Source organism: Parasteatoda tepidariorum, chromosome 4 (assembly GCF_043381705.1).
Source record: "Parasteatoda tepidariorum isolate YZ-2023 chromosome 4, CAS_Ptep_4.0, whole genome shotgun sequence".
Taxonomy (NCBI): Eukaryota; Metazoa; Arthropoda; class Arachnida; order Araneae; family Theridiidae; genus Parasteatoda; species Parasteatoda tepidariorum.
In genome coordinates, this window is record NC_092207.1 from 1407153 (window position 1) to 1429744 (window position 22592).

The following is a 22592-nucleotide window of genomic DNA, read 5'->3' on the forward strand; positions in this document are numbered from 1 at the left end:
AAAGAGGATAGTAAAAGTATAGTGAATAACAAATGTATATAATACTCGATAGTAAAAGTTTTATAATTTTATTTTCAAGTTACTGATGCTTTCGAGACGCTCTTTACTTAGAGCCTATCCTTTACAACAAGGAGACGGCACCACATAGGTTTGGTTTGTAATAATTCTGCCCAAAATTGTCTAAAAGGAAGGGAGTGATTCTGTCAATGTCCAAAGAATGTTATTAATAATTTGGTTTTTAATTGTCTTAAAGCTAAAACCCGGAAAAAAAGCAAGTGTAAGAAACTGTCTGCCTGCAACCTTACCTCTCCTCGTTCTTAGAGGTTGTCCAGTAGATAAGCTCTTGGAAAAACACGCATGATAATACGCACCCTGATCAGTAGGTTGATCAGATTGTAAATAATATTTCACAATGTCAATAATTTCTAAAATCCACCAGATGGCGCTCTGCCCAGTAACGTAGAAGGATTAATTGCATTCAGTTTCCTCTACCGCGTTATACCATGAGCATCATTCCTTGTTTTGTTATTAAATATGTTTCGCTGAAGGCGTTTGTAATGCTTTAAAACCCTGGGATCATCGCATTTAACACAGGTGGCCATCTCTTTCTCTTAGTGTCAGACCGCATCTGCACAATGTCTGCAGCAAGAACCACGATGGCTCAGGGGTTAGAGCGTTTACTTTCCAATGAGGTGTCCCGGGTTTGAATCCCAGCGATGGCTGGTCGATGTGAATTCCGCATCAGGCTTGCACTGATCAAAGAACTAACGAAAAATATCCTGAGTGGTTGACGGATCATGGGTTAGTCTTCTTGTCGCTAGGCTAACCGTGTGGGGTTTTCGTGGTTTTCCTCACCCTGTAGCGCAAATGCGGGTCAGTACCATCAAAAATTCTTCCATAAAGGCAAATTGCTTCCAACAATCGATCCAGAAGTTCCCTTGTCTTCTGGATTGGGTTCAAAATTACAAGGCTGCGGAGTTGAACAATAGTTGTCGTAAACCCAAAAATTAGGTCTTCTAGTTATTATTTACTAGAAGGTTACAGTGCCATTCATTAAATTAGGTAGTGCGCAGAGTGTCTATAATGAAATGGTTTTTAAAAGCTTTATATGTTGAAAAGTCCTCACTCAATCTGAAGGTAGAGCAAATTACTATTATAGAAATATATTCACGCAATTTTAAAAATCTTGACGAGGTGAATTATCTTGAAAAAATATTGTGTAAAAAAAGAGGAAAATATATATAGTCCATAGGATGAAAAACCTTAAAATTATTAAAAATTAAAAACCTTATTTTCCATTATTATTAACTAAACAATTGGAACAAAAAGAGCGACCTTTCACCACGTAAGAAAGCTTAAGTAAAGGCCCTCGTGAATTCTAAAATATTTTCAAATCTCGAAATTTCACGAAAATTTAAAGTTTTTGAAGCTAGCGTACGACGCATAAAAAAGAAAAAAAAATCAAAATGAAAAATAATATTTTTAAAAACTACGTTTTTGTAGTGGAGAATAATAATTAGAAAATAAAAATTTGAAAAACGAAAAACGCGGGGAGCATGAAATATATAACAGTAATGTTATATTAGTGTATGTATGTGCGCTCATGAAAATATGTGTATGTATATCTGTAATTGTAATTGTATCTGAATGTGGATGTGTATGTGGAATATGTTTGTGTATGTGGATGTATATGTGGATGCATATGAGTAAGAAAATGTGTATATGTATGTGTATATATATCTACTGTTATGTATTTCATGACGCCCCTCGTTTTTCGTTTTTCAAATTATTCTCCACTATAAAAATATTACTTTTTATTTGAATTTTTTTTTGTACTCACTTCCAAAATCTCAATTTTTTTTAATCACTGTGCACAAAACTTTTCACGATGTTTTTCTTGTACGAGTGCCGTACTTAAATGGCATTCACTCGATGATACGTGAGTACGAACATCGTATTTAACCGGCGTCGAAGAGATTCAGTTTGATACCAGACCCAGTCTGCTTCAATACCAATAACTATATTAGATACGTAAAGGCATAGTAACCAGACCCGTAGAGTTCATTTGACAGATGACATGTGAGTCGACATCGACAGTTTACAAAACAGCCATGTTGAGTTGGATATCAGTTCAGGAACAGTGCCGGAAAGTGGTGGAGCGGTTAGTGGGCCTAACTGAGAAGCCAGTGGCTGCGGGTTCGAATCCCGCTCGGGGCATGACTGTTTCTCTCAGTGCTCTGTTGTGTGAATATGGCTCATCCTATGGACAGGTATGTGTGTTGTGGTTAATGTTGCTCTCGTGACTTTGGCTGCAAGGTGCTCCCCTTATGAAAAAATCGAGGTATAAATAAGGTATAAACGAGGTATATTTTAAAGGTATAAAAGAGGTTTTTATTTAAATACGTCGTTGAGGTTGAAAAAGGTGCAAATGAATACCTCAAAACCAACCTCAAATCGTGTTTCCAAACTCAAAACCAACGTATTTTGAGCTGCGTTCATTTTCGTAAAAGCGGTTTTCAAGCTATGTCCATTTTTGTAAACGTGCATTTCGAGCTATGATCAAATTTAAAAGTTAACCGTTGATAGTCTCTTCGCCTATTCATTTCACTACTTCAGCACAAAATCTTTGTCCGCAGTGGTCTGATCGTGAAGACACGGTTCCCAGTAGAACACCGAATTCACTGGCTGCGGCAGGTAAGCTGATCTGTGACCACTTTGATCAGTCTGCGTAGGGATCGAGCAGTGGCCCCATCCCCCCCAAGCTCTTGGGCACATTCTTGTGCAAATTCTAAATTCCCCCCAAAACTATTCGTTTTATTTAGTGTAAAAATCCCCCCCCCCAGCTTTAAGTGGGCGCATCTTGCGCCAACTCCCCCCCCCCTGGTGGGGGCCCCTGGGATCGAGGGTGCATGTTTTCGGTTCTCGTTAAACTGTTCTACCGTAAAGTACTTAACTTCGCCTACAGCTGGTCGGGTTACCAAAGCAAGGCAGCCATCTCCTCTGTAGAGGATCAAAATTGCGATGGCACGTCTTCAGATCATCCGCAGGGATGTTTCTCAGACCATCGCCAATAGCCTCTTGTGCAGTTCTAGTGCGACGTAAATAAAGTACGTACACACCTATCTTAAAAATTTGCCGCCATTTTCGCTCGCCCTCGAAATTTCGTCCATCAAGCTCTTGGCAACAGAATTCGTTTAGCGATCATCTATTTCAGCTGATCACCAAAAAATAGGGTTACTAAAAGGCTGGCATTCTGGACAGTGCGAACATCGTAAAAAGCTCTATTTATTGGCGGATCTTTATCACCCGCCAAACGCTGTATAAAGCGTGGAGGTAGCAGGTTCGAATCCTTCGTTACCCTGGATGGCTTATAAGCCAAAACTGAGCACCCAAACCTGCAAATGCAGAACAATGATCAAATCCATTTGCGTGTCCATAGGTGCATTTTTCCTTTTTATTTAATAAAAAGGCTTTTTAAAATTTTCCGTGATGCTTTTCTTTAGAACTAAAGCATTAAGAACTAAAGAACCAAACTAAGGTGCGCTAATTTTTTTGTCCATAGGTGTATTTTTCCTTTTTATTTAATAAAAATGTTTTTTAAAATTTTCCGTGATGCTTTTCTTTAGAACTATGTTTAATGTAGTTTTCAGATCCATACAGTTTTCCACTTAAAAGATTTTAATTTATATGAAAATCAAGAGACGCTACTGGGGAAAGCATGTGAAGTGTTGCCATAGGTAGAGAGTTCTGCTTTACTGTGACGTAAAGCAGAACAGTACGTCACAAGGCCGTAACAGTTAAGTTACGGATCTAGTTCAACCTTGGCAAGGCGTACTTTTGAGAATAATTAAATGTGGCCAAGAATTAAACTTAAACTGAGAAAACTTTTTCATCTTATTAGGAACGATAAACTCGATGACTGGTTTAAATTTACAAACAGGCCTAGGTGTTTGGAAACACGATGTTTAATAATATATCAAATAAGAAAAATAAGTCCAGAAAAGATTTCTTGCAAAAAGAATTAGAGTTTTATACAAGTTAGTACGAATTGATTTTTACTCATGGAAAATACTTTTGTATCTTTATTAATTATATTTTAAAAGTAAAGTTTTATTCACTTATCAGCCTGCTATTTTGTTTAACCATTTGATACCCTTTTAAGCTGATAAAATTTATATTGTAAATTGATATTATCGCACGATGTACATTTAGGCATAAAAAATACTCTTTGTATTACAGTTTTGTGTTGTAATTAGCGATATGAGTTAAAATCATAGACCTTCTTCAGTAGGCAGGGTTTAAGTTTTTTTATCGGATGTAAATTAGGACCAACCTGAAGGTGTGTTCGCCCCCTAGGTTCCAGCTATTTTTGATGGGCCACCCAATATTCATTTAAACTGAAAACCGTTAAGAAAAAATTTAACATTGCCTTATAACATATTTTATTGTGATGTCTTTCTTTCTTATCATTATGAATAAATTATTTTAACGAACTTTTTATAATGCATCTGATTAAAAACATGAAAGCGTGACACTATTTAAATTATTATAGGAAACAACATTATAACCTATTAAAATTGTAATGTTGGGTGTTAAATTTTGACTTCTTTGGATAAATGTTTAAATACAGGGGTTTTCTTCAACAAAAAAGAAGAAGAAAAAAATTGAGGAAAGGAAGGAGAAAAATATTTTTTTTGAAAAGCTTTTTTTCATATTTAATTGTTTTAAATGCAGAACTAGTATAAAACACTTATTCATTTACACTACATAGTTGAATTAAATAAATAATCTCAAAAAATGAAAGCGGTAAGATATTATTTGATTAAAAACTTTTATTTGCCACAAGAATATTTGAAATGGACTGGGGCACCAAGATGGGAGGTCGCTGTGACCTTCCTAAGATTTTCAATATTCGTTAAAATCTGATAAGTTATTCGGCATATTTAGGAAAATTCATTTTATTTTGAAAACACAAATGAATTTATTAAGTATTACATCTACCGACCGGACTGTGTAGATTAGAAAGATCCTGGGTTTTTAATCCTGAACAATGCTTGTATGTTCTTTTATTCCCTGTATCAGGGTTGGCAAGATTTTGCCACAGGTGGAAAAAACCATGGTAAATACCGGTAAAAACCGTCCTGGCAAAAACAGGTTTTTGCCAAGCAAATTGGCAAAAAGTGGCAAAAACCTATATTTTCCAAGATGAGAGGACAAAAACACATTTTTGATACAAAATTATTCCTAAAATTGAAATATATACTATAAATATAAATAATTACAAAAAAATTAACAAAATTATTATTCCATAATTAAATGATAATGTAATAATATATCATTTTAGTAGTTTAAAACATTATTGATTGGAAAATTTGTGATTATTCTTTTTTTTCCAGTGAAATGAACTTATTTTAAATTAATATAACTATAATTTAAAACATAAAATATCTATCAATATGTGTAGTTAATTATTGTACAAATAATCATTTTTTATAATAAATAATAATATTATGCAAATAATAATATTTATTTATTTGTAAAAAAACATTTATTTTAGGATTCTAAAATGAAAAGAGATCACAAACTTTCAATCTTTTAAAAATTATTACCATTATATTAATTATTAATATGTTAAAAATAATTTTTTCATGTAATGTATCAAAATTATTATTCCTTATGATTGATTTAAATTTGTTTCAAGTATTTTGTAATAATATTTAATCAGTAATTTAGATAATTTGGTTTTTGCCGGTTTTTACCAGGTTTTTGCCACTGTCCTGGCAAAAAACCCTTTTTGCCGGCAAAAACTCCAACCCTGCCCTGTATTATATGTCATTACTGAGGGAGCAACGTTAGCCCACCTCATATGGTGCCCTTAAAAGAATGACCAGCAAATCTATCTAATTTATATAGCTAACTTGAATGAAGAGTGTCAATCAGGTGGGCATCGGAAGAAAAGAAAAACATTACATCTTTATTTGCTTTTTTGTTGAAATAAGAGAATGCCTAAATACCATTTAAAGGTACCCATTTATTTTCAACTAATCTAGTCTCCTTCTTCCTATTGAAATCTTTGATTTGCCGATCAGACATTGAGAGATACCAATTAACTAATCTTCAAAAATCCTTTTGTCCATCTTTTGTGTAAGTGAAGAATTTAACAGTGAATAGTGGGTACAGTTTGGTTTTAGCTTTCTGCGACAATTCTCTCTAGTACTAATATCTTTCTGAAAGACATTTTTAATAGTTAGCAAATATATAGGTTAGCTATATAAATATGTTACTAATTTCAAGTAACAAAAGTGCTTTTTGTTTACAAAAAACAAGAAGGGGAAAAAAAGCCTTCATGAATAAAATAGAAAAGTATTCTATATTTTTTTAATTATAAATGAAAGATTTTTTTTTTAATCTATGCATAAAAGAATACATATTCTAATTAATATCATTGGCAATATCCTTCTGTTCTAAAAAATTATATTTGTATAGTTAACCTTTTTATTATTTTATCGATTTGGAAATTACTTTTTATAATGTCAATCTGAAATTCTAGATGAAGCCAGTCATTGCAAGAAAAAATTTATTCTCAAAGGAAAGTTTTAAAAAAAAAAGAAATCGGAAGCGTTTCTTCCACCTCCGATATGCGAACAAGGCATTTTTAGGAAATACTTCTGCAGAAAAAAAGGACAAAAAGTTCTGCTGAAAAAAAATAATCTTTCAAAAAATTCTGCAAGTAAAATAAACCAAGCTGTTTTTCTTTCGAAATAAAAAATCTTTCTGCAGCAAATATGTTAAGTTCTGCGACAATGTCGCCATGATTCTGCCACGGGGGTTAGTTATATAGGTGAATNTTCATAAAAGCGGACCCGGGTTGAAAGAATGTGAGTAATTTTTTCACAATTTCACGAAAAACGGACCTTTCACAAAATGTCTGGACAGACCCCTGGTTATATACACTGAAATAAATACATAAAAAAAAATTATGATTCACAGACTGCTTAAAACAAGGTTGAATGTTGGTTGAACTTCAGGGAAATATACGTTCGATTATCACTTTATGATACGAAGCTATGATAATTTATTTAACCTTGAAATGTGATAATTTTTTTTTAAAAATTGCAGATAATGTTTAGGATAGTCCAAATCACAGAATTTTATGTTAATAACAGTGCATGTCGGAAAATTCCCATAGGGGATTTTATTTATCCCCTCTGTTACAAGTAATTAGCTTGTAATTTAATTATGAGGCTCTTTTATTATTTTATACCCATTAATTAAACATTGCAGTTTAAAGTAGCATATTCCTGTAGAATTTTTTGTTTTCAGAAGTATTCAATATACTTTTTAGAATAAAATATTTGTGTGATTTCCCCTCTGTTACGCTTGGAATTCAACTATAGTATGGTCGATTCCCACTCAAAGGTGATATCGCAGTATTGATGCAACAAATGCTTCCTGTTATGTATTTTATTTCTAATACTACTACTTATCAACACATATAATACTACCACTGATCAACACACATAATACTACCACTGATCAACACACAACACGGATTTCATGATTTTTATACATTTTTTTTTTATTTGTGATGATTATTTACAAAATGCGAAGAAGGAAATAATTTGTGCTCCCCCCTCCCCCCCAACAAAATCACCCATATATAATTTGTGCCCCACCGAGAATTTCACCCATACTATTAGGATAAAAAATTATTACATGTTCAATTTTAAAAAAATTATATAGTTTTTTTTCTTCCTTTTTTTGTAAGGACAGTGCTTTTGTTATTTTAAATGAGTAACTTATATGTTTGTTATTATTAAAAGTATTTTGCAGAAAGATATTAGTGCTAGAGGGTTTCGTCTCACATAGTCAAAAAAATTCTGCCACAGTTTTTTTAAAATCATTTACAAGACTGATGTTTGATAATATATATTTTAAATAATAAGAAAACTAGTTATGAGGCACATTTCTTAATGTTAAATTTGCTAAAGAAAAGTATTAATAATCCTAAGCTAGACCTTCATTTAATCAATCTAAAGCAGGGGTCCCCAACCCTATGCCCGCGGGCACCATGGCGCCCGTCAATCGGTCTAAGTGCGCCCACTGCTTGTGCCCAATGATAAAATATTTCAGTTTTTCATTTTCCCATTAAATGCTATAAAATTTTTTGTTTATTTATTTATTTTTTTTTTGCTTTTTCAATATTGATGATAAACACAACCAAAATAGAAATCGCCAGGAAAACGACCTGCATCCCTACAGATATAAAAGCACGAAGCAAAATATAGCTGACTTCTTTACTATGTATATAGCTGACTTCTATACTGACTATACTTTGTATATTTTGCAAGCAATTTAGTAATCATTTATTTTAGACAAGAATATTAATACTAATTATATTCATATAATGAATTAACTTCTAAAATTAAATTTTGTGTGCATTATATGTAGTGTGTAGTATTACCTATGTCTACCAACTATGAATTTATCTTGAAGAAATAAATGGTGCCCGCCATTCGACCGATATTCTGGCATTTGCTCTTAGGTACAAAAAGGTTGGGGACCCCTGATCTAAAGGTTTTCATTATATAGTACTTTGCAAAAGCAATTATAAATTGATTTTGAAGGCATACTCCAAGATTGCAGAAAAGAATAGAGCAGGGGACTGAAAGTTTCCAAGAGAATTCTTAAAAAAATATTTTATTCAGTGGTGCATTCTAATTTTATAATCCTCAATTAGTACAAATATTCAATTCGTGTATTTTGCAATTAATCAAAAGTAATTATTTTTCAGATTTGCTTGCTCAACATGAAAAAAAAGAAAAAAATTTGCCTTGCACATCAACTTTTTTCATACAACGACCAACATGTTCTTCCAAACCAATGTTCACTTTTAATAAAGTGAGTGACTTGAAGAATACGAAAGAGAAAAATCCTTTAATCCAGACAACTGTTATTCACAATTCATCATCGAAAATGACAGTTTCTAAACACCATTTGAAAAAAGTCATGAATGGTTCACAGCTTGATAAAAGCAATTCCTCTTCCATAATCTATAATACTAAAAAATTAGCTTTAAGTAATGCAGGAGTTACTACTAAGTTATTAATGAACCAAGAAGCTTCTAAAAAGTCAAAAACTTTGATGGGAGAAATCAAAGCTGTTACGGAACAGCTAAAATCCAGAAATTCCTCTAGGTTTAAAAAAATAAACAGCTTGGCCAAAGTGGAAGGAAAAAAAGATTTGCAAAATATAAAACAAAGTTCAATTAAAATTAATTCCTATTCAAATTTTAATAAAGTTGTTTCAAGTATGGGAAATGTTCCTAAGCTAGTATATACTGAAAACAATGCCCATCGTCAGAAAGGCAACTTAAAATCGCATACAGTTTTGTTAGAAAAAATGAATGCTGTTAAGAACTTATTAAATGCTACTACAAAAAATTCAGCCAATGTATTGAATAAAGCTAAAAAGAATCTCCTAGAAAACAAGACTAAATTGAACTATAATAATTGCAGGCAAAAATTTGTTAAGTCTTCGAATCTATCTGCTTCACAATGTAAAAATTTGAGCCGCCCTGTGGACAAAGTTCTTCAGAAACAAGATTTTAGGTTGAACAGAGCCTCAAATAAGTTTTCAGTTCAAAAAAGTCTTGTTAACCAAATGTCCAAAGAAAGTATTAAAACACAGTACAAAGTTGTAAATAAAGGACTATCGCCTAGTCGTAATGTGGCCTTGCAAACGCATATCAGTTCAACTGTACTAAAGAGTTGCAGACTAGGGAACACTCCCAGGAGTTGTTCAAAGAGAATATTTGTCAAAAGTGTTCAAAACAGTTTTTCTCCGCCGAAAAAAACACCAAATAAAGTTTGTAAAAAATATAGTCCACACTTCTATAGATCAGCTGTTAAACACAGACAAAATCCAACTTTAAATAAATCTTATAAACTTTCTAAAAGTTTGTTAGAGAATGTTGTGAAGTCTCCAAATAGTTCTACTGGCGTTGATGTCGACTTATTGTTAGAACTTGCGGCCGAAAACAAAAAGAAGCTCTCCAAGTCCAGAAAAAGATTGTACAAAAGTAAAAACAGGCTTATAAATTCATATTCTGTTCAAGGTAGAACGGTCAAAATGATAAAAGCCAAGTATTTCAACCCATACAAAAAGTTTGCTGATTCGAAGTATACAAATAAAAGTTTCAAAGGTATGTTAATTTTATATGTTTAAAGCTTTTTTTTTTGGCCATTTGAAAAAGTGTTCTTTTTAAGGGTTCTTTTCAAATAGAAAAAGGGTTCCTTATGCAGGGTTGCCACTCCACACCACGTGGAAAACCTGGAAAATGCAGGGAATTTTGATTTTTTTTTCTTAACAAACTGGGAGAATACAAGGAATTTTGTTTCTTATTTTTGTCTTTTAAATAGCAGTGGCCACTCAAAGTGTAATCTATGGGATATTTAACCATATTTCAGCTATACTAAACTATTTCATTTATGGAGGGTATGTATGTTCAGCTGAACATACATAACGAGAAACCAAAAACCGGTTTCTTAACTTAGTTGCCTCCACTTGGTTGCCTAGTGTCATCAGCACTTAAGACAGTTAGTTTTTGCTTTTCCGAACCATTCATGTTAGCAAAAACAAGAACAGTTATTCTCACTTTGGAGAGTTTCCCATTAGTGCATTTTTCTCCTTTAAATTTTAACGTCTGATTGGGAATTAATTTGTAAAATAGTCCAGCTTCGTCAGCATTAAAAATGTCTTTCTCTTCATAATTCTGTATAATACTCGGCCACACTTCAGTTTTCCACATGCGTTGCATCAACACTCGCTTCTTCTCCAATAATCTTTCCTGAAGAAATATTACCTATTCCATTTTTTGAATCTATCGAGCCATCCATTGGAGCACACAAAATCCCTTTCCTCCAATTTTTCAGCAAACTCATTCGCTTTAATTTGAAGCATGGGAACGGTTACAGGAAGATTTCTATCCCGCTGAGTGGTGAACCATTTTAACAAAGCTTCTTCTACGTTTTCTCTTTCAGCTCCACACAGTTTTTTCGATGATACCATATTTTTGTCACATGCTGCAAGAATTGTACTTCGATTTTTACAAATGTTTGAAACTGTAGATTTTGACAAGGAAAATTCCTTACACAGTGCCGATTGATTGGTTCCATCTTCAATACGCTTTTCAATTTTAACTTTGTCCTCTATCGAATGAGAATTTGCCATTTTCACTGCTTTTGAAATAAAAATCTTGTCTCAAATAGATAATGTAAGAATATGAAGAGAGCAGCTGTAGAATGAGTTAAATTGTTCCCCTTCTTGATTGTCAAGGGGTGATTTGTAAGGAATAAGGTTCGAATAGATAAGAAAATTCCAAAAATTCAGCAGGTGGCCAAGTTAACTAGTTGTAGAGCAAGCTAAAGCGAGGCTTGTCAGGGAGGGGGGAGTATAAGATTCTGTTTGACATTTATTACAGTATAGTTAAAAGTGATGAGCATGAAAGAGTGAAATATGGCACATTTTATAGGAATGCATTCATTTTCAGTCCCAACACCTACAAGTTTAAAGATGGAGGACTGAAAAAGATATTTAAAGAAATGAAATTTGAGTCCACTATAACCGAGCTTCCAAGTTCTAAGCTGTTCACTATAAGTGTTAAAAATAACATTATTTAAATAGGAGTACGGGCGGGACCGCTAAAAAATTTCACTGCATCTGAGTGTTCACTATATCCCAGGTTCGCCTGTATTAACTTTCATTAAAACAGTCCATGGTAAACTATTTATTTAAAAACAAGCACATCGCTCACTGACGAACAGAGTAACGAAACAACAAAAAGTAAGAATACAACATAATGAACTGAAGCTGAAGTACTCTCCACCTGCTATAGATTAGGGCATGAGCTATCAACCAACAGTAAATGTAAAACGACCTGTCGAACACTCGTAGTCGATGACATAAGTTGAGTGCTACGTCACCAAAAACTGGTTTCACAAAACTGAAGAACTAAACTTTATTACAAGTAATCAAGCAAAGAAAAAACCCTTTTAGTATTTATTTATCTAACAAATGTCTTCTTAGTTCATGAATTTTAATGTTGTAAAATTTTTAAACTTTGTCAAAATTCTTTAACTTGAAATTTGATATTAAAACATATTTCACTACATAAACTGAAACAAAATTTTTTTCAAAAAAATATTAAAACATTAATTAGTTATAGAATAAATAAGTAAATTCCAAATTTTTCTGAAACAAAATTTTTTTCAAAAAAATATTAAAACATTAATTAGTTATAGAATAAATAAGTAAATTCCATACTGAAAAATCTTCAAAGGTTAACATAAAGATAATAAAATCCTGTCTNAAAAAATATTTTAAAACCTGCTGATTACCTATAGTATAAATAAATTTCAATATAATGCATGGCAACTGTTGGTAGTTTTGAAGTTTATATATTTTCTTGGCAAACTTCAGATTTTGACGGTTTAAACCAGTATTATACCCTTGTCATGTTAAAAACCACTTTTTGACGCCAAAAACCCAACCCTGGTCTGCGAACTCAGTAATGTGTCCACTGTAACCGATGGTTCATTATATCCAAATTTTTTGAAGAATATTTTTTGCATAAGACATTGAATGAAGAATGAAGAGTGAATGATTGAGACAGAAGAATGATTGAAAATTAGGTTTGCAATTTTACATAAGTCACTTAAAAAATTATTAACTAATTAACAGATAATAAAGCAAAATTTGATGAAAAAAGTACTTAGTTTTTTAACATTTTTAAAGCACCTTGGTTTTTGAGATTTACCTATGACAGTTAGTTTTTGCTTTTCCGAATCATTCGTGTTAGCAAAAACAACAACAGTTTTTCTCACTTTGGAGAGTTTCCCATTAGTGCATTTTTCTCCTTCAAATTTTAACGTCTGATTGGGAATCAATTTGTAAAATAGTCCAGCTTCGTCAGCATTAAAAATGTCTTTCTCTTCATAATTCTGTATAATACTTGGCCACACTTCAGTTTTCCACATACGTTGCATCAACACTCGCTTCTTCTCCAATAATCTTTCCTGAAGAAATATTATTCCATTTTTTGAATCTATCCAGCCATCCATTGGAGCACACAAATTCCCTTTCCTCTAATTTTTCAGCAAACTTATTCGCTTTAATTTGAAGCATGGGTCCGGTTACAGGAAGATTTCTATCCCGCTGAGTGGTGAACCATTTTAACAAAGCTTCTTCTACGTTTTCTCTTTTTAGCTCCACACAGTTTTTTCGATGATACCATATTTTTGTCGCATGCTGCAAGAATTGTACTTCGATTTTTCCAAATGTTTGAAACTGTAGATTTTGACAAGGAAAATGCCTTACACAGTGCCGATTGATTGGTTCCATCTTCAATACGCTTTACAATTTTAACTTTGTCCTCTATCGAAAACGCTTTTCTCTTCAGAGAATTTGCCATTTTCACTGCTTTTGAAATAAAAATCTTGTCTCAAATAGATAATGTAAGAATATAAAGAGAGCAGCTGTAGAATGAGTTAAATTGTTCCCCTTCTTGATTGTCAAGGGGTGATTTGTAAAGAATAAGGTTCGAATAGATAAGAAAATTCCAAAAATTCAGCAGGTGGCCAAGTTAACTAGTTGTAGAGCAAGCCAAAGCAAGGCTTGTCAGGGAGGGGGGAGTATAAGATTCTGTTTGACATTTATTACAGTATAGTTAAAAGTGATGAGCATAAAAGAGTGAAATATGGCACATTTTATAGGAATGCATTCATTTTCAGTCCCAACACCTATAAGTTTAAAGATGGAGGATTGAAAAAGATATTTAAAGAAATGAAATTTAAGTCCACTATAACCGAGTTTCCAAGTTCTAAGCTGTTCACTATAAGCGTTAAAAATAACATTATTTAAATAGGAGTACGGACGGGACCGCTAAAAAATTTCACTGCATCTGAGTGTTCACTATAGCGGGGTTCGCCTGTATTAACTTTCATTAAAACAGTCCATGGTAAACTATTTATTTAAAAACAAGCACATCGCTCACTGACGAACAGAGTAACGAAACAACAAAAAGTAAGAATACAACATAATGAACTGAAGCTGAAGTACTCTCCACCTGCTATAGATTAGGGCATGAGCTATCAACCAACAGTAAATGTAAAAAGGCCTGTCGAACACTCATAGTCGATGACATAAGTTGAATGCTACGTCACCAAAAACTGGTTTCACAAAACTGAAGAACTAAACTTTATTACAAGCAATCAAACAAAGAAAAAACCCTTTTAGTATTTATTTATCTAACAAATGTTTTCTTAGTTCATGAATTTTAATGTTGTAAAATTTTTAAACTTTGTCAAAATTCAAGTTTTAAAAACACTTACAAACCTTGTAATTCAAAATTCTTTAACTTGAAATTTAATATTAAAACATATTTCACTACATAAACTGAAACAAAATTGTTTTCAAAAAAATATTAAAACATTAATTAGTTATAGAATAAATAAGTAAATTCCATACTGAAAAATCTTCAAAGGTTAACATAAAGATAATAAAATCCTGTCTGACTGGGACTCTTAAAGAAAAAAGATTTTATAATAAAATGTAATCAAACTTTTAAAAAAGGAAAAATCTCCCTCAATTCTCCCTCAGGAAGGAATTTTCTCCCTCAAGGTCTCAATGATTGAATTTGAAGAAGCTTTTCCTATGCTTCCGGAATTTCACAGATTGGGATGTACTCTGAATTTTGATTAAAAGCATTTTTTGTATATTAATATAGACCTGCTATATATTTTATTTATGAATCGTATAAATTTAAAAAAAAATAGCTATTATAAAAGTGAATTTAATTGGTTTCCCTTTTTGGCATGTGGTTTAAGAAGTGGAGTGAGTCAGTAAAAATGTGCCAGAAATGCTATGAAAAATTGCTAAAAAGTAGAGTGCAAACAAAACCTTCTTTTCCTCATCAAAAACTGTCGAAAAACTTTTTATCAGTTTATATAATACTTAAAAAAATTTTATGTATTTTAGGATATAGAAGTGATTCCAACATTTCAAAGAGCGGTGAGAGGTAAGTTTACTAAAATGCATTTCATATTTATAATTATTTAACAAACATTAAATTTTAATTTCGGCCAGTAAATTGGATATTTCATAAAATGCTAGTTCAATCACAAAAATAATGTGTTGAGGAAACCGTACCGCAACAAAAGCAGTCTAACCTTGATCCATCGTTCCTGCATCTTCATTTAACGGTCATATGCTATTCTTATAGTGTTAATATTTAGATTTTTTTAAAACTATCAGAATTCCGCATCTATCAATGGAAAGGAAAATAAGGATTTGTTGTCCTTGTTTCTGCATCAGTTGGTAGAAATGTTGAAACTGTGGACTAATAGTGAAGACATGGTTCCCAGTAGAAAAGCATCCCTGGCTCTGCAGTCGGTAAGCTGGTGAGTGACCGCTTTGATCATCATGCGGACATGCGGTATCAGTCCTCGTTAAACTGTTCTACCGTAAAGTGCTTGACTTCGGGCTACCAAAATAGGGGAACCCTCTGCAGAGGATCAAAACTGAGATGGTATGTCTTGGGATCATCCTCGGGGATGTTTCCCAACCCGTCACCAATAGCCCATTGTTCATCAGTACCTACCTGTCAAAAATTGGTTGCAAAAAATTAGGTGCAGTGCGATATCAATCAAAAAGGCAAAACGGAACTGCAACATAATGGAAGTCTGAATCAACGAGCAGCTCTGTAACTGATGAAGTAAATTTGATTATTTAAAATAGGCGTGTACAACCTATGGCCTGAAGGCCGCGTGCGGCCCGTCGATTGTTGATGATATGCGACCAGCTGGAACTACTGAACACAATAAAAAATTTCTTTTAATTTGGTTTTTATCTAAACATTATAAATTTTCTTTTATTGAAATGTTTAATTCAAATTGATGCTACTCTATAAAATATGTATTTCTCTTGCACTTTCATTCTGTAAGCTTCTTTTTGATTAGAATTTGTATCCGCCTCCCGATATTTATGTATATATATATTTGATAAATGGAAAAAGTTTTTTAAGAAGGTGTATCAGTTTTTTTGAATAAATTCAAATAATTGAAAGTTCTTAATTTTCCACAAGTAATTTAATTTGGTAAAAATATTTGGTGCTTAGAACACTAATGTTTAGATAAACATTATCATATTTACCCCTAACATGACCCCAGAAGCAGAAAGTGCCTAAAACTGCGACGTACGTCGCAGAACAAACGAAGTCCTGCAGAACAATTTGTATCTTGAATAAGTGACAACGTTTTCCTGCGAACCCCCCTCCTCCACCTACCTCCGGTAGTCTTGCAGAACAATCCCCAACCCTAATCTCATACTACATTTTTACGTAGACCACAATGACCTGACAGTTTAAAAGCTTCTCCACATACCTAATCTAGCAGAACATTTCAGATCTTTTACCATGGGAATAATCCGGTAGTCTTGCAGAACAATGCCCAATCCTAATCTCACACTACATTCTTCTGTAGACCTAAATGACCTGAAGGTTTAAAATCTTCCCCTCATAATCTTGCAGAGCATTTCAGATCGTTTACCATGGGAATATGCCGACCACATCAGTAAAATAAAGGCTTCATTGCACATTATAAAAGAGCATCTTATCCTCATTTCAAGTATAGTAAGCATAGAGGAGTTCCAAAATATGGTAAAGTTATTGCTTTCTTCATTGTTTAAAAATACAAAGAATGCATTACAAATGTTTGGCCAGGAAAGTATGTTTCAAGAAGTTCCTCTGCAGATTTGCCTGTTAGCTCCAAAAGACTACTCTCCGTCTTAAATTATTCTGAGCTTTCTATATTTTCCTCAGATGTAATGCAAATGATAATCTACATTGATTCCATGTTGAAGCAGTATAAAATATATTTTGAAAAAGAGGAAAACGTTGATATTGTCCTTAAACGAATGAAAATTCTCTTTAGCTTTGACCACTTGCTGTTTCCCAAGAATGATGTTGCTTTAGAAGAGGCACCTTTGACACCCTGTTCAAATTTCAGCACATTAATCAGTAATCTCTCTCACCCATATCTTTGCCATTTTGAGGTGGAAATTAATAAATTAACTATAACATTTTTATGAAATGGGCGTATCAGTTTTTAGCAGACAGCAGTAGAAATCGATATGTAGTTTTATCTAGAGAGCTTCTAAAGCAANCTGGGCGGGGCTACCCGACACATTTTGAAAAGAGCTGAAAAACATGTTTTTTTTTAATTTCTATTTTTTTAAGTTAAACTATTCTTTTTTGGTTTATTCTTTTTGCATTATTTAATTAGATGGTAAAACAATAGAAACATACAAAAATATTGATTATTACTCAATATTATACAGAAATATAAGCAATACTCCTTAAGTGAGCGGGGCAATCCGACTCTCCCCTAATTCGTGTGAAATCTTAATTTTGGGGAAAGGGAAATTTTATATTTGGCCAAATGAAATTCCTAATTTAACCGAATTATAAATTATTGTTTGCAATTATTCTTAGGTATTATAATAAAGAAACATCAAGAGAGATTCTGAAGCATTTTTTGCTTCACTAAGCTATAAATAAGTATAAGTTAAAAAGTAACTTAGCTGCCAACCTTTCTTTTATATTTTACAGGGTTGTCTCTCCACAGGAAAAACAGCGAAAACCTGGAAAATACAGGGAATTTTGATTTTTTTTTCTTAACAAACTGGGAAAATACGGGGAATGTTGTTTCTTATTTTTGTCCTTTAAAAAATGGTGACCACTCAAAGCGTAATCTATAGGATATTTAACCATGATATTTCAGCTAAACTAAACATTTTCATTTACTGTAGCATTATTTGAGTATGTTTCTTTTTTCCTATAAGTTTCTCCCTCAATTAAAATTAGTATAGTTAGCCCAATCTAGCACAGTAATTGCTGTGGTTCCTCTTAATATATTGTGTATGATATGTACTGAGAAAACACAGGGAATTTTTTTTTTTTTCTAGATTTGAGTGGCCACCCTGTATTTGGTATTTATTTATCTGCTTAACATGCACTTTATTTTTAATCTATTCATCATAGATATCTAAGGTTTTGATTGATAAAATAATGTATAAATATTTTTCCAGGTATCAAAAGTACAAAACTATCTTCACATAGAAAATCTTTTATCTGGAAACCTGTGATAAAGACTCTAAGTCCAGTTTCAAAAATGATGGCCAGGTAAAATATTTCATTCTTATTATGTTATATAAAGTACTGTTGATCATTATTTATTTGGTATATATTAAACATCATGCATGCCTCTCTTTTTTTCTCTCTCTATTTAAAGTTATAAAAGATATAATTCAAACTGATATTTGTAGTATTTAAAAAGTTTTTTTGATTTAAACACATTTTAATTTGTAATTTTGCCATAAATTTAAGACTGATGTAAATAAAAAGAATTATATTCCTTGGAATGAATTTAAAATAATTAACTATTTTACTAATTGTAACAGTTAACTTTGTTTTTTTGCCAAGAAATAATTAAGTTAGAATATGAACCCAAAATTTTTGTTAAAATTTTAATATCAATATTCAAGATCTGGTAAATCTTATTTAATTCAATTTTTAAATTTTCTTTAGCGATTTTCTTTTTCATTTTAATTTAAATCTTTAAATTATTTGACTGATTGGTTAAAAAGGAATAATTTTTTTAATTGCCCTTTAATTTATTCTTTAATGCTTTCAAATCTAGTGGCAGACATTTCCATATAGTTTTTAAAAATCCGATATTATTTATTATAACAATCAAATCTTGAAACGAAACACGCATTTGAGTAACCCCTTTTTTGAAGACTCCGATTCGCGTGATTTTGACATTGATCTGTTTTTTGGTATTTACTGCTACCTATTTCATTATTTTTACTTATTTTTTCTAGTGTGATAATAATTTGCAAAATGTGATTATGAAATAATTATTGCATTTGTAACACAATGTAAGAATATCGCCCATAATATTAGAATAAAAAAATATTACACATTCAATGAAAATAATATGTGTTTCGTTTTCTTTTTTTGTAAACGTAGCATTTTTATTACTTTGAGTTAGTAACATACATATTCAGGGTGCGTAGCGTTTGTAAAAAGTACTTAAAGGTGCTTTTTTGGGGATTTTGTTTTTAAAAGCTTTTAAAGGTGCTTTTTTCAGTTGGCGTTTTTAAAAAGTGCTTTTTTTTTCAAAATTTTTTTTTACCCTTCAGTGATATCTGGTGGATCGCATGCATTTCACGAAAAATGGGGAGTTTGCTGCGTAATCATTCACGCAGACTTCATGTCGTACCCACGTTATGACTTGCGCATGCGCGCATACTTGAAACGGAAACCCGAGTGCTCCAATTCGGGTAGAGAATGTCAGATCCTTATGAAATCTTTTTCTTTTTAATTTATTTTAATTTTGTTCTTGTTTATTTTATTTACTTCTAACACTTTTTTTGACGTAGGGGGTAAGGGTACTTTTGTTCTGAGTTCAGGGTCAAGTTGAATTCACTCAGTGATTTGGGAAAGTACTGATTGTTTCAATTTACGCCCGTTTCTTTTTGCGTTTTTTTTTTTAACGCTAAAACTGTTTATAAAAAGTTTTTGTTTTTCAATAATATCNTACTCGATGAAGTTACCAAAAGTATTTCATAAAGGACATCAAAAGTGTTTATGAACAAAAACATTATGCTTATGAACTTATAAACAAAAATGTTTATAAAATCTTTTTTTCAAATTCTGAGTTTTCTTTTACAATTCTAGTAACTCAAGGTGTTGATAGCGAAGAAGAACTACAGAAATATTGCCTTAATCTGCTACTTGGTAAAAACAGTGTGAATATTCTAGGAACAGTTTTCAACAGCTTTCATCCATCTCAAAAAGAATTACCTTTATCACTAGACTACAAAATTAGATATGCGGATTATAATAATTGGAATAGGTTTCAAACATCAAAGAAGTACCGAGCTCTAGATTATAATAGTCCACACGAAGAAAGTAAGTTTCTTCTTCTAATTTTATATGAAGAACAATATTTTATTGTCATTAACTGTTGATTAGAAATGTATATTTTTTAAAAGTTTTTCTTTTTGTATCAAGCAGAATGCATTTTTTTACCGTTTTACCCATTGGCAAAATGAGAGTTGTTTTGGGTTTGATGGCGCGCGCACCTTATTTGGCCGTCATCGCACTTTTCAGCTATGTTCAAGAGTAATAGTAAACAGTGCGCATGCGTCGTCATTGCATGCGTTGCTATGGCGATCGCTGCTGCTAGATAATTTTTTTAGAATTCTTTTTTTCATTTTTAATTTTGTTATGCACTAAGTTGGTGAGTTTATTTTTGAGATATGGGACTAGAAAGATCCCATAAATACATCTTCAGATGTGAATAAAAGATAATTTATTCATTTGAACTATATTTTTGCTTTTATTGCTTTAGTTAAGAGTCAGAAATTCTAACCTATAGTTCAAACTGGATCGTTTTCAATACTAATTCAGTTGAATATCACAAATAAGGAAGGTCCAAATGGATTGACTAGGTCCCAAAAGTTAGACTTGAAACAAGAAGAAAAAAAAACTATACCAAGGTCTAAACTTACCAGGGCTGAAAAAGCCAAAGAACGTAGGCGAGAATACCTTAAGCAAGCGTTGATTCATTAACTGTTCATGTAAAATTGAAAAAAAGCTTAGCTTTCAAATCATATTTCATGTATGAACTTGTGAATCCGAAACAGTTGTGTGACGCGGCCTACAATCTCCATCGAACAACATTGTACCAATCCGAAAATTTTAATGTTGATCTCGTTTAGCTGTTCAATGTCTATTCAGTCATCAAAAGAATTTACACAAAATGTTTCTGAACTGCATTTAAATATGTCTGCAAAATTGTGTACCGAGCAGTTCAGGATTAACAGTTAAAGATGTCCAAGATGAAAACACGATAAAGTTTAAAAATGAGACAACAGCCATTTTGTCAATGGGTAACGTGTAATCGCCTTGTGGCGATCACAATTTTCTTCATTTTGTAGTGAATCATATTTAAATTTTTTATTCATCTTTTCACTGTTACAATTTTATTGATTCATTGTTTTAAACAAATATTATTCAGAAACTGAAGTGATAAAAAAATAACTTGATTTAAAACTTCATTCTCTATAAAATTATATTTATTTTTTAAGCAAAGGAAATTTTTAATCAAGTTATGAATCATTGTTGGTTTACTAGCAAAATTTATTTTGAGATACATTGAAATCAATTATGGCTTCATTGTAGAAACATTTCGTTTAAAAATACAAGCACATTTTTAGTAATATCTTACCACTAATTATTTCAATTAATTTAATTTTTTTCATTTTTAATTAATTTATTTACCTGTTATTTAAACATTTGTGTTGATAATAAATATTTTGTAAACCTATTTATTCTAGCCGTGCATTAAATCGTAGTATAAATCAAGCAACAAGAAAAAAGATGCAGAAAATCAACTCTTATTGCATGTTTTATAACAGATTTGGACGATGCAATAAAGGTATTAAATGCGCTTTTGTTCATGATCCAAGCAAGATTGCTGTTTGCACCAGGTATGCACTTTTATTCCCCTTTTTTTATTGTTTAACAATTCATGTGACTTTTTAAATATTAATCGTAATTTTCTTTCAAAAAGATGTTTTTCAAAGACATCTTCAATCGCATCAGTCAGGAGTGACTGTATTCCGGGGTTCCTCGGAATTCCATGTTTTTGGAACCTTTTTTGGGGGGGGTCTAAAAACTAGAAACAGAGCATGCAATTTTTGCACAGATTTCGTAACAGAGTTAGCAAGGTTTAGGACAGATTGGATTAATCCACGATTTAAACTGTCCTGTTTAAAATCCCTTTGTCTAAAACTCTTTTAGTCAGATTATATCACAATTTTAAAAAAAATGTGGAGAATAAAAGGTTAATTTTTTAGCAAGACGCAGAATGAAGACAAGTTTTGGTTTTATTGAAAAAGTTTATTATTATTTTTCATATTGCATTATTTATAACATAATTTATCAGTATTAAAAGCATATTTATTCATATTTAAAAGATAAGGTATTCACTTTTGTTGTTCAATGAATTGTCGAGTTTAAAAGTTATAAATCTTTTTCTATTATATTATTTTCGTTTAATAAGCTAAAGCGGATTGTATGAAAGGTATCAAATATTTATTAATATACGTAATTATTATGTGTCCTATAGTTACACCTCTGGAATACCACATCTTTAACCTAATTTCAAGGTTTTGGTCACTTTAAGACAATTTTAGTCAGTTTAGGACAGTTTAAGACAGTTAAACCCACGTGTCTTGTTCAAAACCAATTTAGGGCGTTCGAAACCCCAAACCTGTATCTCAGTATTCTGCATATCTCAAGAACATTGGTTCGCGGACATCCGCAAATCAAAAACTTCAATCTGACAAAGTTGTGAAGTTTATTCTAAATCCTGTTAAGGGACGTTTATATGCATTCTTCTGCCCATTTGATTCTTTTGATTTGGCTTTTTTTTTTCGCCATTTTAAATATTTGTAACTACTCT

The 22592-nt window shown here is 31.9% G+C and overlaps 1 protein-coding gene across 3 annotated transcripts in view; it reads left to right on the forward strand.

Moving 5' to 3' along the window:
- Nucleotides 1-3811: 3811 nt before the first annotated feature.
- LOC107454697 (zinc finger CCCH domain-containing protein 3) overlaps nt 3812-22592 on the forward strand; it is a 31240-nt gene continuing 12459 nt past the window's right edge. The window contains exons 1-5 of one of the 3 annotated variants that reach the window (XM_043052520.2): nt 3832-4037; nt 8795-10204; nt 15037-15076; nt 18098-18238; nt 21463-21615. In XM_043052520.2, the coding sequence (XP_042908454.1) occupies nt 18228-18238; nt 21463-21615 (164 nt within the window). In that variant the 5' untranslated portion in view covers nt 3832-4037; nt 8795-10204; nt 15037-15076; nt 18098-18227. Of the gene's footprint in view, nt 4038-8794; nt 10205-15036; nt 16464-18097; nt 18239-21462; nt 21616-22592 lie in introns of those variants that run through there. The other 2 variants (XR_011636679.1, XM_016071966.4) reach the window with 2 other exon arrangements.